General features: G+C 38.1%; 1 protein-coding gene and 2 long non-coding RNA genes across 3 annotated transcripts in view; 2 read left to right on the top strand and 1 right to left on the bottom strand.

Annotated features, from left to right (window-relative positions):
• Positions 1-6,551, top strand: part of LOC142621813 (uncharacterized) — a 39,734-nt gene extending 33,183 nt beyond the window's left edge. Inside the window, exons 4-5 of the long non-coding RNA XR_012841840.1 lie at positions 5,439-5,861; positions 6,112-6,551. This is a non-coding gene — a long non-coding RNA (uncharacterized LOC142621813). The remainder of the gene's footprint in view (positions 1-5,438; positions 5,862-6,111) is intronic.
• A 342-nt stretch (positions 6,552-6,893) lies between these two features.
• LOC142639541 (uncharacterized) lies at positions 6,894-12,651 on the top strand. The gene is made up of 2 exons (XR_012845159.1): positions 6,894-7,011; positions 12,323-12,651. It is a non-coding gene; the product is annotated as an uncharacterized LOC142639541 (long non-coding RNA).
• LOC142639534 (cytochrome P450 CYP82D47-like) lies at positions 12,323-14,312 on the bottom strand. Its single transcript, XM_075813698.1, has 2 exons — positions 13,339-14,312; positions 12,323-13,041 (listed from the first exon to the last, which is right to left on the bottom strand). Exons 1-2 carry the CDS (start codon positions 14,281-14,283, stop codon positions 12,415-12,417), a joined length of 1,572 nt encoding a protein of 523 aa, XP_075669813.1. The 5' UTR covers positions 14,284-14,312; the 3' UTR covers positions 12,323-12,414.
• Positions 14,313-14,807: the final 495 nt, after the last annotated feature.

Raw genomic sequence — 14,807 nt, 5'->3', positions numbered from 1 at the left:
GCTTCAGTATTTGATACCCCAACTGGTTTACCTCCTTGTAGAGGGCATGAGCATCAAATTCTCTTGAAGGATGGTACTGACCCTATTTGTCAAAGACCCTATAGGTATCCACATTTTCAGAAAGCTGAGATTGAAAAGATAGTTGATGAATTGTTGGAGGTTGGTTCTATAAGACCTAGCCAAAGTCCATTTTCTTCCCCAGTGTTGTTGGTGAGGAAGGCAGATGGCTCTTGGAGAATGTGTGTGGATTATAGGCTTTGAATCAAGCTACTATTAAGGACAAGTTTCCTATTCTAGTGGTGGATGAATTGCTTGATGAGCTTGCTGGTTCTATCATCTTTTCTAAGTTGGACTTAAGGTCTGGCTATCACCAAATCAGGATGAGAGAGGAGGATGTTCCTAAAACTGCTTTTGGGACACATGATGGACATTATGAGTTCTTGGTTATGCCCTTTGGCTTGACCAATGCTCCATCAACATTTCAATCTTTAATGAATGATGTGTTCAGACCTTACTTGAGGAAATTTGTGTTGGTCTTCTTTGATGATATTCTAATTTTCAGTCCATCTTTAGAGTCCCATCTTAAGCATCTCAGACTTGTATTGGAGTTGCCGTTGAAACACAAGTTGTTTGCTAAGAGAACTAAGTGTGTTTTTGGGTGTTCAGAGGTAGAGTATCTTGGTCACATCATTTATGGGAAGGGTGTGAGTACTGATCCTAAAAAAACTGCTGCCATGGTGTCTTGGCTTGTTCTTACATCTGTTAAAGCCTTGAAGGGTTTTCTGGGTTTAAAAGGTTACTATAGGAAGTTCATAAGGCACTATGGACAGATTGCTGCCCCTCTCACTGCCCTTTTGAAGAAGAATTCCTTTGTGTGGACTCCTCAGGCTGAGGCTACCTTCCAACACCTGAAGCTTGCAGTGAGTCAGCCCCCAGTTTTGGCCTTACCTAACTTTAATCTTCCTTTTACTATAGAATGTGATGCTTCTGGGTTGGAATTAGGGGCTGTCGTGATGCAAAATCAGAGGCCTATTGCCTTTCATAGCCAGGTGCTTAAGGGAAAAGCTTTACAACTATCTACCTATGAGAAGGAGATGCTTGCTTTAGTCACGGCTGTCCACAAGTGGAGACCTTATCTCTTGGGAAGACCTTTTATCATCAAAACAGACCAACAAAGTTTGAAGTATATTCTAGAGCAAAGGATTGCTACTCCTGCTCAACAAAAACGGTTAACAAAGCTTTTGGGGTATTTGTTTGTGGTGGAATACAAGCAAGAAAGTGAGAATAAAGTGGCCGATGCTTTATCTAGGAAATCTGATTTAGTTGCTGTGGATCAGTCCATTACTAATGCAGCACCTCCTTCATTGTGCTTGATATCCTTCCCTTGTCTCTCTTGATTTGATGAGCTTAAGGCTAGCTATCATTCAGATCCAACTATGCAGTCCTTGTTCCAGCAGTTGCAGGTTGATTCTACTAAGCCTAAGTTCTTTTCTCGGCATAATGGGCTGATCCTGTTTACGGGCAAGGTGTATCTGAGCCCTTCTTGTGGATTGAAGCCTAAGGTTCTACAGTTGGTCCATGATAGTCCCTTGGGTGGCCATTTTGGATTTTTGAAGTCTTACCATAGATTGAAGAATGATTTTTATTGGGTTGGTATGAAGGCTGATTTAAAGAGGCATATCAAGGAGTGTGGAGTGTGTCAGCAAATGAAGCATGAAACTTGCCATCCTACTGGTTTGCTTCAACCCTTGCCCATACTTGATAAGCCTTGGACTGCAGTGAACATGGATTTTGTGGTGGGCTTGCCTAAATCACAGAGATTAGATGTGGTTATGGTTGTGGTGTATAGGTTAACCAAGTATGTTCATTTTATAGGCTTGTCTCATCCTTATTCAGCTGCTAAGGTAGCTGCCCTATTTGCTCAGCATGTCCTAAAGTTACATGGCATGCCTACCTCAATTGTATCTGATAGAGACCCTATGTTTACTGCTAAATTTTGGGCTGAGTTGTTTAAAGTTCAAGGTGTCCAGCTTGCTATGTCATCTGCATACCATCCTCAATCAGATGGGTAGACTGAAGTGGTCAATAAGAGTTTGGAGCATTTTTTGAGGACATTCTCTGCTGACAAGCCTACTAAATGGGCTGAATGGTTGTACTTAGCGAAGTTTTGGTTCAACACTAATTACCATACTGCTACAAAGATGACTCCTTATGAGGCTTTGTATTGTTTTAGTCCACCTAGACTTATTGATTATGTTCCTGGCACTACTCAGGTTGCCGCAGTGGACTCCATATTGCAGTCTAGACAACAAATACTTACCTTGTTGAAACAGAATTTAGTGGATGCTCAAGCTAGGATGAAGCAGCAGAGTGATCTTCATAGGACTGAGAGGATTTTTCAGGTTGGAGATTGGGTTTATCTCAGATTGCAGCCCTATAAGCAGCAGTCTTTTACTGCTAGGGGGTTTAACAAGCTGTCTCCAAGGTTTTTTGGTCCTTACAAGGTTTTGGAGAGGATTGGAGAGGTTGCTTACAGATTGGACCTACCTCCTGAGTCAGTTATACACCCTGTGTTCCATGTCTCCTACTTGAAGGCCAAATTGGGTAATCACAACATTTCCATCTCTATGTGGCCTTCTGTAAACTCTCAAGGCATCCTCACTCCTGAACCTGTAGCTGTACTTCAGTCCAGATCTCATCAGCTTTGGAAGAGGACCATTACTTAGCTACTCATTAGAGGCAAGGTGGTTCAGTTGAAGATGCCACTTGGGAGGATCTCTTTTGTCTTCAGCAGCAGTTTTCCCATCTTGTGGGCAAGCTATTCTAATGGGGGGAAGTATGTTAAGGAACTAGTTAATTGTATAGCATTTAGCTGATTGAATAGCATTGTAAGGGTGTGTAACTGACTGTGCTAAGTGAGTTAGTTGTCACAGTTTTGTTAGTTAGAGCAGTTGGGTTGTTATGAGTTAGTTAGTTTGTTAGTTTGGCGGGAAGACTTGTGACTTGTATAAAGATGTGGAATGATATGAGGAAGGGTAAGAAGAGAATTAGATCAACTTCCTCTATTCTATTTCTGTTTTTCTCTCCCTCTCTTTCTGCTTGGAGGCAGTTACCCTCGAAGTAACTAGAAATTCCCAAATTCTGTTTTCCTTTTCCTTTCTCTGTTTTTCATTCTTTCCTTCCTAATTTTCTGATAAGCCAAACACTTAACAGCTGAAGGTTGAGAGTCATTTATCTAAGGACCAAGACTCAATTTCATATTTTAACTAGCATTTTCATTGGTCAAGAAAGTAAACAAAGATGATACTCTTTGTACATCTTAACTGGGCAAAAATAGAAGCATTTTATAGATTCACATATTAACCATGTATGCATAAGAAACTCACCTTATTTGGATCTTGAAATTCTTTAAAAGGGACAACTTCTAGTACTTAATTCATGACCATGACAATCATTAGATAAAGAGAAATAATTACATAATCCACAAGCTCACAAGTTTACAACCATATAAGATCAAGGAAAATTCTAACAAACAGCCTATAATTCATTAGTTAAATTTGACTTTGCTGAGAAATCCTTTATTAAATTGCCTCCCTAAAAGGGGGTTCACTCTCCTTCTAGTACTTACAACAGCCCACAATTAACTAGTAAGAGAATGTAAAGTCACAGCCACAAAAAAAAAAAAAAAAAGAAAAAAAAAAAGAGAGGGGGCGGGGGGTGGAACAATGTTCTGATAATCAAACCTAGTTGTAGTGAGCTTTAATTCTAGTTGTTAAGTGTGTAGATGCTGGAAATACCATTGGTTCCACAAGTTTCCTGCAAAAATGAATGAAAATCAAGATATTACTTAAGATCATCATTACTCTTATTAATTTGTTTTACTACCCACTATATTGTTTCATCTTTCATGAATGAAGTATTATTACTTATCCAAAAAAAATTGTTTCAGTACCCACTGCTTTATGAATCCATTCATTAATTGAAACTTAAATGAATCTAGTAGCCACCAATAATGAATTTACAATAACACCACCCTTTGTTCAAAGTCTTACTATTCTCATTTGTTAAATCCCAATACCCAAAAACCTTCACAAATACATCTGTAAACCAGTTAGAATAGAAGAATAATTCAAATAGCAACCACTTACTTGCTAAGTGCTTGGAATAGGGCCTACCCAAACAATCTTCAAGAAGCCTATCTTTTTTCTCTTAATAATCAGCCAAACTTTTTCATTTCCCTACAGTCAAGAATGCAAATTTCACATCATGCAATCACTTAAAAAATGAATTAGGAGGTTAATGAAAAAACTTGTACAATTTAGGTTTAGGGTGGCTGATTTGTGGTGGCCAGGCCTCCTAAGAAATGAGAGAGATTAGAAACGTATAGAAGATTAGAAAGAGAGAAATTGGTTATTCCTTTTGTTGTTCATTCGATTACAGCAAGTACAATCTTTATACAACAAGCTGAATGTAACTTCCATAGCAACTAACTAGCAGTTAGTAAACTAACTTGACTCTAACAACTCACATGCCAATTCTACAAGACAGAAACTCATCTTGGGGGTGGCATAGTATTGAGAGGAAAAAGATCAAACAACAGGAGAATCCAAGTTAGTGAATTGCTCCATGCACAAGACTTTGGGTTGGATTCACATATTGTGAAATAAGGAGGCTCTTTTTTCAGCTAAGATAGTAGCAGGCTAGCAGCTCCTAGAGAGCATTTTCGAGGCCATCACTCCCACCACAGATTGGTTTGGGCAGTTGGTTTTATGTTAGTATTCTAGTTTAGCCTATTTGTTTGGTTTAATGATGGAATGCATGAAGTATAAAACGATTTACACTAACGAGTGTGCAATAATAGGTACCCTTAACATAAACTTTAGGTCCTTTAGTTATGCAAGTCAATAGCACTATGAATTACTAACATGGCCCAATCTAGTTCCTTTTTGTTGCTTGCAGAATCCTTAGGCCCTTGGCAAATGTTTCTGTTTAAGCCCACCAATATCAGCCAGCTTATTATACCTTAGAAATGCCATCCGCTCTGGCAGGCCATCCGTTACCAATAACCAATTAACCATTCTATTTAGATGGACTCAACCCCAGCCCCCTATGATCAATGGCCCAAGCAAACGAGCTGGGAATTAATCAAATTAAGGTCTTGTTTGGTACATCAACTTAAATACATGTTTTCAGTTTTTAAATAACATTACATGTATTTGCACACACCTTTTCACCCACACGTATTTTCAAAAAAACTGAAAACTGTTGTTTAAACACACGTACCAAAAGGGCCCTAAGTGTTCGTTGGCATGATTAATTTTGCCATCTTATTTTATTATTCATCTTATTTGCTACTATTTATGGGTCTCAATGCACTTTATGGTACTATTCATAGGTTCTCTTATACTATTTCAACTAACTTTTATCTTTATTTACAGGTATTTTGAAACCCATTCATGTTTATTCTGTGATGAAAAAAAAAAAAAAAGGACGAAGACCAAAAATATTTTGTGATAAAGAAAAAAGAAAAAAAGAACGAACTGACAAGATTCTGGTGAAAAGGAAGAAAAAGAAAAAGAAAAAAAGGAGAGTGAAGTCAAAAGTTGTGGCTAGTGGTCCCTCAATGTGTGTGTATTTACAAAATTTCATCATAACTCTATTTCCATAACTTGAAAACACTTAAAATATGTTTTCAATTTTCATAACTCATCGCTCAAAAATCAGAAAATTGAGTGATGGAAAGAAAAACTAGAAACAATGTCAAACACACTTCTCAGCCATCAGACCCACATATTTTGAGTTATGAGTGATGGAAACAGAATTATGGGTGATAGAAATACAAAATCCAAACAGCTCCTAAGGTACTCAAATTCCTTGGCATTTGTGTTAGATCATTTTAGCCTTTTTTTTTTTTTGGGAGGGGTTTTTTTAGTTAATTTTAAATTGCAAGTTTCCATTATATTTGTAACTTGGTGTGAATTTAAATAACTTTTTTTGTAAAATAGTTGTCGTTATTGTTGGGGGAATGGAGATGAGTTTAAGCATGTGCACAGTTATTTGTTTTTGTTGCTAGGCTTGACCAAGTTTCTTTTATTTGTATTTCTACTTCAGATGGGGATGGCTTGAGTGAGAAGGTAGAAGATTATCATGCAGTTTTCAAAGCAGCCAGTTGTGTAGCTAGAGATTCGAGTGATGATGGTTCACCTAAAGAGCCCAACAATGATGCAACTAACTTTTTTCAGAAACTAGGGGATAATGAACAAAAACTTTTTCTTGATTGCAAGTATACAAAATTGTCTTTCATTGTGAAGTTACATCATAAACATGTAGTGATTCATGTTTCAAATTAAAAATGTAAAGGGCATTAGACAAAGTAGTTGAGTATGTTATTGTCAAAAAAAAAAAAAAAAGTAGTTGAGTATGTTGGTTTGTACAAATTTTTTTTTTTCATTGTGTTAAAAGAGTAGTTGATTGGCTGTTGTAATTCAATTTGGAATTGCACAATTGTGTTTACGTTTATTTTTTGAACCAGGTTATTAAATTTTAATCAATGTGAAAGAGCGCATTTTTTTTTTATTTTAAGAAAATACTTATTTCAATGTTTACAAACCGTTGAAATTTAGTGGGGTCATGAGTGCCTCTACCACAATATGCATATAGAATGTAGATTATATTATAGACATAATTAAATTTAATTTTCAAGCAAGCATGTCATTCTTCCCAATCGAGATTAGGTGACATAGTAAATGTGATTGTCAAAAGAGTGATATGGACGTCATGTATGAATAGCTTAAGTTACTCTTATATGGAATCCATAACAATATTCATCATCATATACGTATATAAATCACGAATATTATTGTTATTCATTTAGTCTAGTTGATTAGTTAAAGGTTTTCTTATATTGACTTTTAGCATGTACCAAAACACTAGGATCAATACACCAATTGGAGCAGGGGAAGTATGATATTAAGTGCATGTCATGATATTTGACAAAAGAGTGTCATATAGGTATTGAAAAACAGAGAGAATTCTGAAGAAGAGAAACTCTATTTCATTGAAGAAGTGAAAAATCAAAATGATACAACCAGATACGCACCCATATATACATCAAATCCCTCCACTTAGTAACTAACCACTTAGTAACTAACTAATTAATTAGCTAACAGAAATAACAGACTAACACACGTGCCTATCACATGCTGAATTAAAAATATATACAACAACTAAACTACATGCCGTTTCTGTTATTAGTATTGCCTACTGTCGTTTCCTTTACAAACTGAAACTAAATCTTCTGGGACAGAAACTTGCTTCTTAGCTGTGCTCTTTCTTGATTTTGCTTCTCTTAGTTCCATTACTTCCTTTAGCATCTTTACACCCCCCCTCAAGTGGAAGAGGGGCATGAATATTGACCATATTCAACTTGGAAACAAGAAAAGAAAATTGTTGAGCATTCAAGGCTTTGGTTAACAGATCTGCAATTTGAGAATTGGTCCTAACATGTAGCATTCTAACATACCCTTCCAAGACCTTATCTCTGACTAGGTGACAGTCAATCTCTATATGCTTTGTTCTTTCATGGAAAACGGGATTTGCAGCAATGTGAAGGGCTGCCTGACTGTCACAGAACAGAAGGGCTGCTTGAGGGTGTTTGATCTGAAAATCATGAAGAACATATAAAAGCCAAATGACCTCACATACTGCTACTGCCATTGATCTGTACTCAGACTCTGCTGAAGACCTTGAGACTGTTTGTTGTTTCTTTGATTTCCATGAAATCAAAGACTCACCAAGGAAGATGCAAAAACCAGTAACAGATCTCCTAGTGTCAGGGCAGGAAGCCCAATCTGCATCAGCAAAAGCCTTCAAATGCAGCTCTGATTTGCTTGAGAAAAATAACCCTTGGCCTGGTGAGCTCTTTAGATATTGCAAGACCTTATGAGCTGCTTGCAAATGAGGCTCTCTAGGGTGTGCCATGAATTGGCTGAGTCTGTTCACAGCAAAAGTTATGTCAGGCCTGGTTATTGTCAAGTATAGCAACCTTCCTATCAATCTTCTGTAGGAGCTTGGATCTTGCAACTCCTTCCCTTCATACTTACTAAGTTTGAGATTTTGATCCATAGGTATTTTGGCTGGTTTACAACCTAGCATGCCAGCATCATCCAACACCTCAAGTGTGTACTTTCTTTGGCATAAATTGATACCATTAGTAGTCCTTGCAACTTCAAGACCTAAGAAAAACTTTAGATCACCCAAATCCTTTAGCTTGAACTGTTGATCCAATAAAATCTTCAAGGCATCAACTGCTTGCTTGTTATCACTAGCAATCAATATGTCATCAACATAAACTAATAGAGCAATAAAGGAAGTAGAGGTCTTCTTAATGAAAAGGGAGTAATCAGCCTTGGACTGTGTAAATCCAAGAGTAACCAATGCAGCAGAGAATTTGGCAAACCACTGCCTTGAAGCTTGTTTTAGTCCATATAAGGACTTAGTAAGTTTGCAAACGAGCCCCCCTTTGCTGTGGAAGCCTGGTGGAAGATCCATATAGACTTCTTCCTTCAATTCACCATGAAGGAAGGCATTATTCACATCAAGCTGACAAAGATACCAGCCTTGCACAGCAGCCACTGCAAGAAGACATTTGACAGTAACAAGCTTTGCAACAGGGGAGAAAGTTTCAATATAATCAAGGCCTTCTTTCTGGGTGAAGCCTTTAGCCACCAATCTGGCTTTATATCTTTCAACAGTGCCATCAGATTTGTATTTCACCCGATAGACCCACTTGCAACCAATTGTCTTTTTATGAGGTGGAAGAGCTGTGAGGGTCCAACTGTGATTAGCCTCAAGAGCAGAAATCTCAGCTGCCATAGCCTCTCTCCACTTGGAATCTTTAACTGCTTGATGATAGAATTTAGGCTCCTCAATGGTAGAAATAGCATGACAGAAATGCAAGTGTCTGGGAGACAATTTTTGGGAAGATAGGTAAGAGGATAAAGGGAAAGCAGTGCTATGTGGAACTTGAGACACCTGATTGCACTTATAAGCTTGCAAATAAGCAGGTTTTGTTGAAAGTCTAGTTGATTTTCTGAGAGGTAGAATAGAAGCAGGAGGTGTAGTATGGACAGTAGGTAAGGAGTGATCAAGAGAAATAGTGGACTGATTAGGGGAGATAGCAGACTGAGTAGATACATCAGAATGATCCAAGGAAACAGGTAAGGAACCAATAAGAATAGAAGAAGGAGAAGAAGTATCTGAACAAGGATGGGAATGAGAAACATGATCAATAATAGAGGTGGTGTCTGCAATAGGAAGTTGAACAGAAATTGGACAAGATGGAGAGTCAAAATTAGGAGGAGATGAATCAGATAGAGAAAAAGAGGTGAGATCAGAGGAGGAAGAAGAGTGTGAAAAAGGGAAGATAGACTCATGAAAGACAACATCTCTAGATATAGTAATCTTCCTAGTATGAAGATTGAGAACTTTGTAACCTTTCATGTTAAAAGGGTAACCTAAGAAGACACATGGAGAGGCTCTAGAATCAAATTTTAACCTGTGGACAGATGGGGTTGAAACAAAACATAAGCAACCAAACACTCTAAGATGAGTAAAAGATGGTTGTTTATGAAACAAAATCTCAAATGGAGATTTATGACCCAACAAAGGCATAGGCAACCTATTGAGAAGATAAGTGGCTGTCAAAATGCATTCACCCCAATATGCTGAGGGCAAATTGGATTGAATCTTAAGGGATCTAGCAACATTCAAAAGATGTTGGTGCTTTCTTTCAACCACAGAATTTTGCTGAGGTGTATAAGCACAGCTCTTTTGATGTATAATGCCATGATCACTATAAAAATTGGACAAAGAGAATTCAGGAGCATTATCTGATCTAATTGCCTTAATGCCAATGTTAAATTGAGTCAAAATCATGTTATAGAATGAGATTAAAAGCTGTTTGACATCAGACTTAGCTTTCATGAGGTATACCCAAGTAGACCTAGTAGCATCATCAACAATGGTAAGAAAAAATCTGAAACCATCATAAGTGCAAACAGAGTAGGGACCCCAAACATCTACATGAATCAAAGCAAAAGGTTCAGTGCTCATATTATTGTTTGAAGGAAATGGCAACCTCTTCTGCTTAGCCAAAGGGCAGATAGTACAAATGTCATTACATTTGGAAGAAAAGAAAGGCAAAACATTTTGCAGAGAGGACAATTTATTAAAAGAAGGATGTCCTAATCTAAAATGCCATAAAATGGACATATCTTTGTTAGAAACAGATGCTGAAAAGGCTGACTTAGGAAGCTTGTTGGTGGAGAGGTAGTCTGATAGAGAAGGTGGAGTCCTGGAAGTGCTGTGCTGCAACAAGTACAGACCATGTTGGACTTCACCCACTCCAATCGTCCTCCAACAAGAAAGGTCCTGAATAAAGCAGAATTGAGACAAAAACACAAGACAAAAGGGTAAACGTTGAGTGAGTTGGCTGACAGACACAAGATTAAAGGAAAATGAAGGAACACAAAGAACATGTTCAAGGGTAAGTGAATTGGATAGTTGGACAGTACCAATGTGAGTAACATGAGCAGATTCACCATTAGGTAATTCAACAACACAATGGGAAACAGCAATATAAGAATGAAAAAGTGAAAGAGAACAAGCAATATGATCACTTGCACCTGTGTCAAGAACCCAAGTACTACCACCAAAAGCAGATCTATTCACAAGCTTAGCAGAGAAAATGGAATGCTTGAGATTACCTGCCAAAGGAGTTGGTTGAGAGGTAGAAGCTTGGTTGGAAGAAACACTGTTAGCCATAGCAATTGGATTGTTGTGAGAGTCAGAACCTCCAATCATGGCAAGCAGTTTCTGACATTGCTCCATTGTGAAAGGAAAATGCTGTGAGGTGGGTGTGGCAACAGGCTCTTGAATAGAATCAAGAGAGGAGACCTGGTTTGCCCTTGCCTTGGTCTTATAGCCAGGAGGATATCCATGAATTTTGTAGCATCTCTCCACGGTATGACCAAGCAATCCACAATGGCTGCAGGTAGGCCTCTCTTTTCCTTTCTTGAAAGTCTTAGAACCAGAACCAAGATTCATTGTTTTGGCTGCAAGGGCAGTGGATTCAACAAAAGGACCATTGTTGCTATGTCCAACTGACCTCTGCCTTTCATCTTGAACCAACAATGAATATACCTTATCAACAGAGGGAATAGGATCCATTAACAGAATTTGGCCTCGAATGTGAGAGAATGAATCATTAAGACCCATTAGAAGTTGCATAATTGCTTCTCTGTGATGAAGATTGGAAATCTTTTCATTCACGTGGCACACACACTTCTCACAAGAGCACAGAGGAAGTGGTTCATAGTTTTGTATTTCATCCCATAAAATTGAGAGATTAGTAAAATAATCACTCACAGTGAGTTCTCCCTGAGAAATGCTAGCAAGATCTTTCTGCAATTGGTAAACCCTCGGTCCATTGCCTTGAGAGAACATATTCTGAAGCTTCTTCCAAACTTCCTTGGCAGTTCTTTGATACACCATGCTAGTTGCAATCTTGGGGGAAACACAATTGATGATCCAAGAAACCACAATTTCATTGCATCGTGACCAACTTTGAACAAGAAGAGGAACTTTCTCCATGGCAGAAGTCAGAGAAGCAGAGCCATCAATTAACCAAAACTTATTTTTGATCCTAAGAGCTCTTTCCATAGATCGTGCCCACATAGGATAGTTTTCTCCTCCAATCAGTGGCTGAGATACAAGAATTGCTCCAGGGCTCTCAGCGTGGTGAAGAAAGAAGGGATGTGATTCATCAATGGTGATGCTTGCAGAAACTTGATCAGAAGGCGCCATTGATGTAGCTTCGAAAGGGAAACCCTAGCTTTTGAAGAAGAAGAAGAAAATTAGGCGGAAGCAAGAAATGAATGCTCTGATACCATATTGAAAAACAGAGAGAATTCTGAAGAAGAGAAACTCTATTTCATTGAAGAAGTGAAAAATCAAAATGATACAACCAGATACGCACCCATATATACATCAAATCCCTCCACTTAGTAACTAACCACTTAGTAACTAACTAATTAATTAGCTAACAGAAATAACAGACTAACACACGTGCCTATCACATGCTGAATTAAAAATATATACAACAACTAAACTACATGCCGTTTCTGTTATTAGTATTGCCTACTGTCGTTTCCTTTACAAACTGAAACTAAATCTTCTGGGACAGAAACTTGCTTCTTAGCTGTGCTCTTTCTTGATTTTGCTTCTCTTAGTTCCATTACTTCCTTTAGCATCTTTACAATAGGCACTGAAATTTCCATTTTACATCATCAAATTCCATAAGAAATATTCAACATGTATAAGTACACTTGAGTAATATACTTCTATTTAGACGGACTAATCCATAAAGCTCGTGAGGTGCAGGCGTGGTGTGATGAGAACTTCAAGTGGGGTGGCTTTCAAGTTTGTGAGTCCAAAACTCTCAGTCATATCAACCTGTGCATTAGAGGGAGTAGAAATGTCATACATGTGTACAAAACTAGCAAGTGCTAAGTGAACCATTTGAACTCCAAAAGATGCTCCAGGGCATATTCTTCTACCACTTCCAAATGGAATAAACTCAAAGTTTTGCCCCTTAAAATCAACATCCTTGTGGGTGGTGAGAAATCTTTCCGGCTTGAACTTTAATGGGTCTGACCATTTGTGATGGTCAGTTTGGATTTTCCAAAGGTTTGGGATTAGCCGAGTGCCTTTTGGGACATGGTAACCACCTATGGTGCAATCCTCGATGAATACACGTGGTCCTGACAGTGGTGCCCCAGGATACAAACGTAAAGTCTCTTTAACTATGGCTTGGAGGTACACCAACTTATTTATGTCCGACTCGTTTACAATTCTTTCCTTGCCCACTTGGTCGTCAAGCTCATCTTGGGCCTTTTTCAATACATGGCGGTTATTTAGCAATAGTGATATTGCCCAAGTTAAGGTTACTACAATAGTGTCATTTCCACCAGCAATCAAATTCTGCAAAATTAAATTTGTTATTCAAGGCCAAATGATACAATGAAACAAAGCGATCCATATCGTTTTAGTGGTTTAAAAACACAACAATACTATAGGCATGAGAAATTTCATAAATGTTTTCACATTATTTAATGTGATAGATTGTGATTAGTGCAAAAATACTCTCATGACTACTATGATATCTGTTTTATCATACATCAATCATGTGAAATTTATTGTGTATTTAGACATATTGTTTAGAACAAAACTCGTATCAACTTATTATTTTCTCCTTTTTAAGAGAGGAAGCACGCATACCAAACATGTGGCTTTGTTGACTATGTCAGGATCATAACCTCCTAGGTCTGCTCCATCAGTGACTGAAAGCATTACGTCCATGAAATCTTGCTCTTTAGTTTCACCGAAGGCTCTCTTTCGCTTATGCTCTTCCAACCATTCCCCAAGAATGTTGTCAATCTCTTTTGCAGTTCTCTTCATCGCCTTTTCATGTCCACCCAAATCTAACCACCTAAGATATGGAATTGCATCCGACACCACAAACAAACCCAGTAAATTAAAGAAATCCCGCACTGCCTTTTGGCAGCACCGTGCCTCCTTTTCATGAACAGCATCATGATTAACACCAAAGTACCGCTTTCCAGCGATCATTCTAAGAATCACGTTGAGACTCATGTCTCCAAACCATTGCTTCAACTCCACTAAAATTTGGCCTGACCCATTCTTTTCCTTGGTCCATAATTTGTATAGACCTTTCAAGAACATCTCAACTTCAGAGACTCGAATATAGGCAAGCTGGTCAAGCCGACGGGTTGATAGTAGTTCTAACGTGATTATTTTACGCAATTCACGCCAATAGGGACCATGGGGTGCAAATCCAAACATGGCATAGTTATAGCCCATGTGTTTTGCGCCTACTAAATTTGGTCGCGATGACACGGCCAAGTCGTTGGTGGTGAAGCACTCTTTGGCCATGTCCCAACTGCTCACCACCAAAGCTGGGTGCAATCCAAGCTTGATAGTAAAAAGTGGTCCGTACTTGTCAGCCATGGCTCCCAAAGTTAGGTGAGGAGGTTGGGTTCCCCCTAAAAGAGGGAGGTGACCAATTACAGGCCATGCACCAGGAGCAATAGGTACTGTTTTGGCTAAGCCAACTCTTGACCTCTTTAGAAGATAGTGGGAGAAAAGAATTATAGCAGTAAGTCCAGCTATGGAAGAATATAGGGAAGGTGAAAGAAAATCCATTTTAGGCTGAGGTTACTGGAGTCCTATATATGGATATCTTTCTAATGAAATCTGTAAGGTTTTATAGACAAATATTTGGCTGTTCAGGGCATTTTGGGGATTAGATATTATTTTGGTACCATTAAGCTATCAGGGTGACTTAAGGTTGCAATAGCCAAATCAATATATATTAACCTAACCTTATCGTATTTCACTACCTAGTTTGGAATTTTGTACACTTTTATCAGTTTAGTGTGCTTATTATTGAATCGATCAGCTTAGTGTACTTAAGAGACCAAAAAAAAAAAACTAGTTCCATGTCTTATCTATACTAGTATGAAATATATAATTATAATTTGGGGTCCTTTCTCAGTGCCATAAAGTGAAGGTCACTGATACTTTGTCTTATTCTTTGATAATTAATTTAAATATAGGTGGTATTTTTCCTGTTCTTTTAACTCTAACGCATTTGACCCCTTCTTAATTTCCAAGCTTGCTTGAGAAAGAGACACTACAAAAAAACGTTTGTGTTTTTTTTGCCATGT

The sequence above is a fragment of the Castanea sativa genome, chromosome 1, assembly GCF_040712315.1.
Source record: "Castanea sativa cultivar Marrone di Chiusa Pesio chromosome 1, ASM4071231v1".
NCBI lineage: Eukaryota > Viridiplantae > Streptophyta > Magnoliopsida > Fagales > Fagaceae > Castanea > Castanea sativa.
This window is presented reverse-complemented; position numbering and strand designations above follow the sequence as displayed.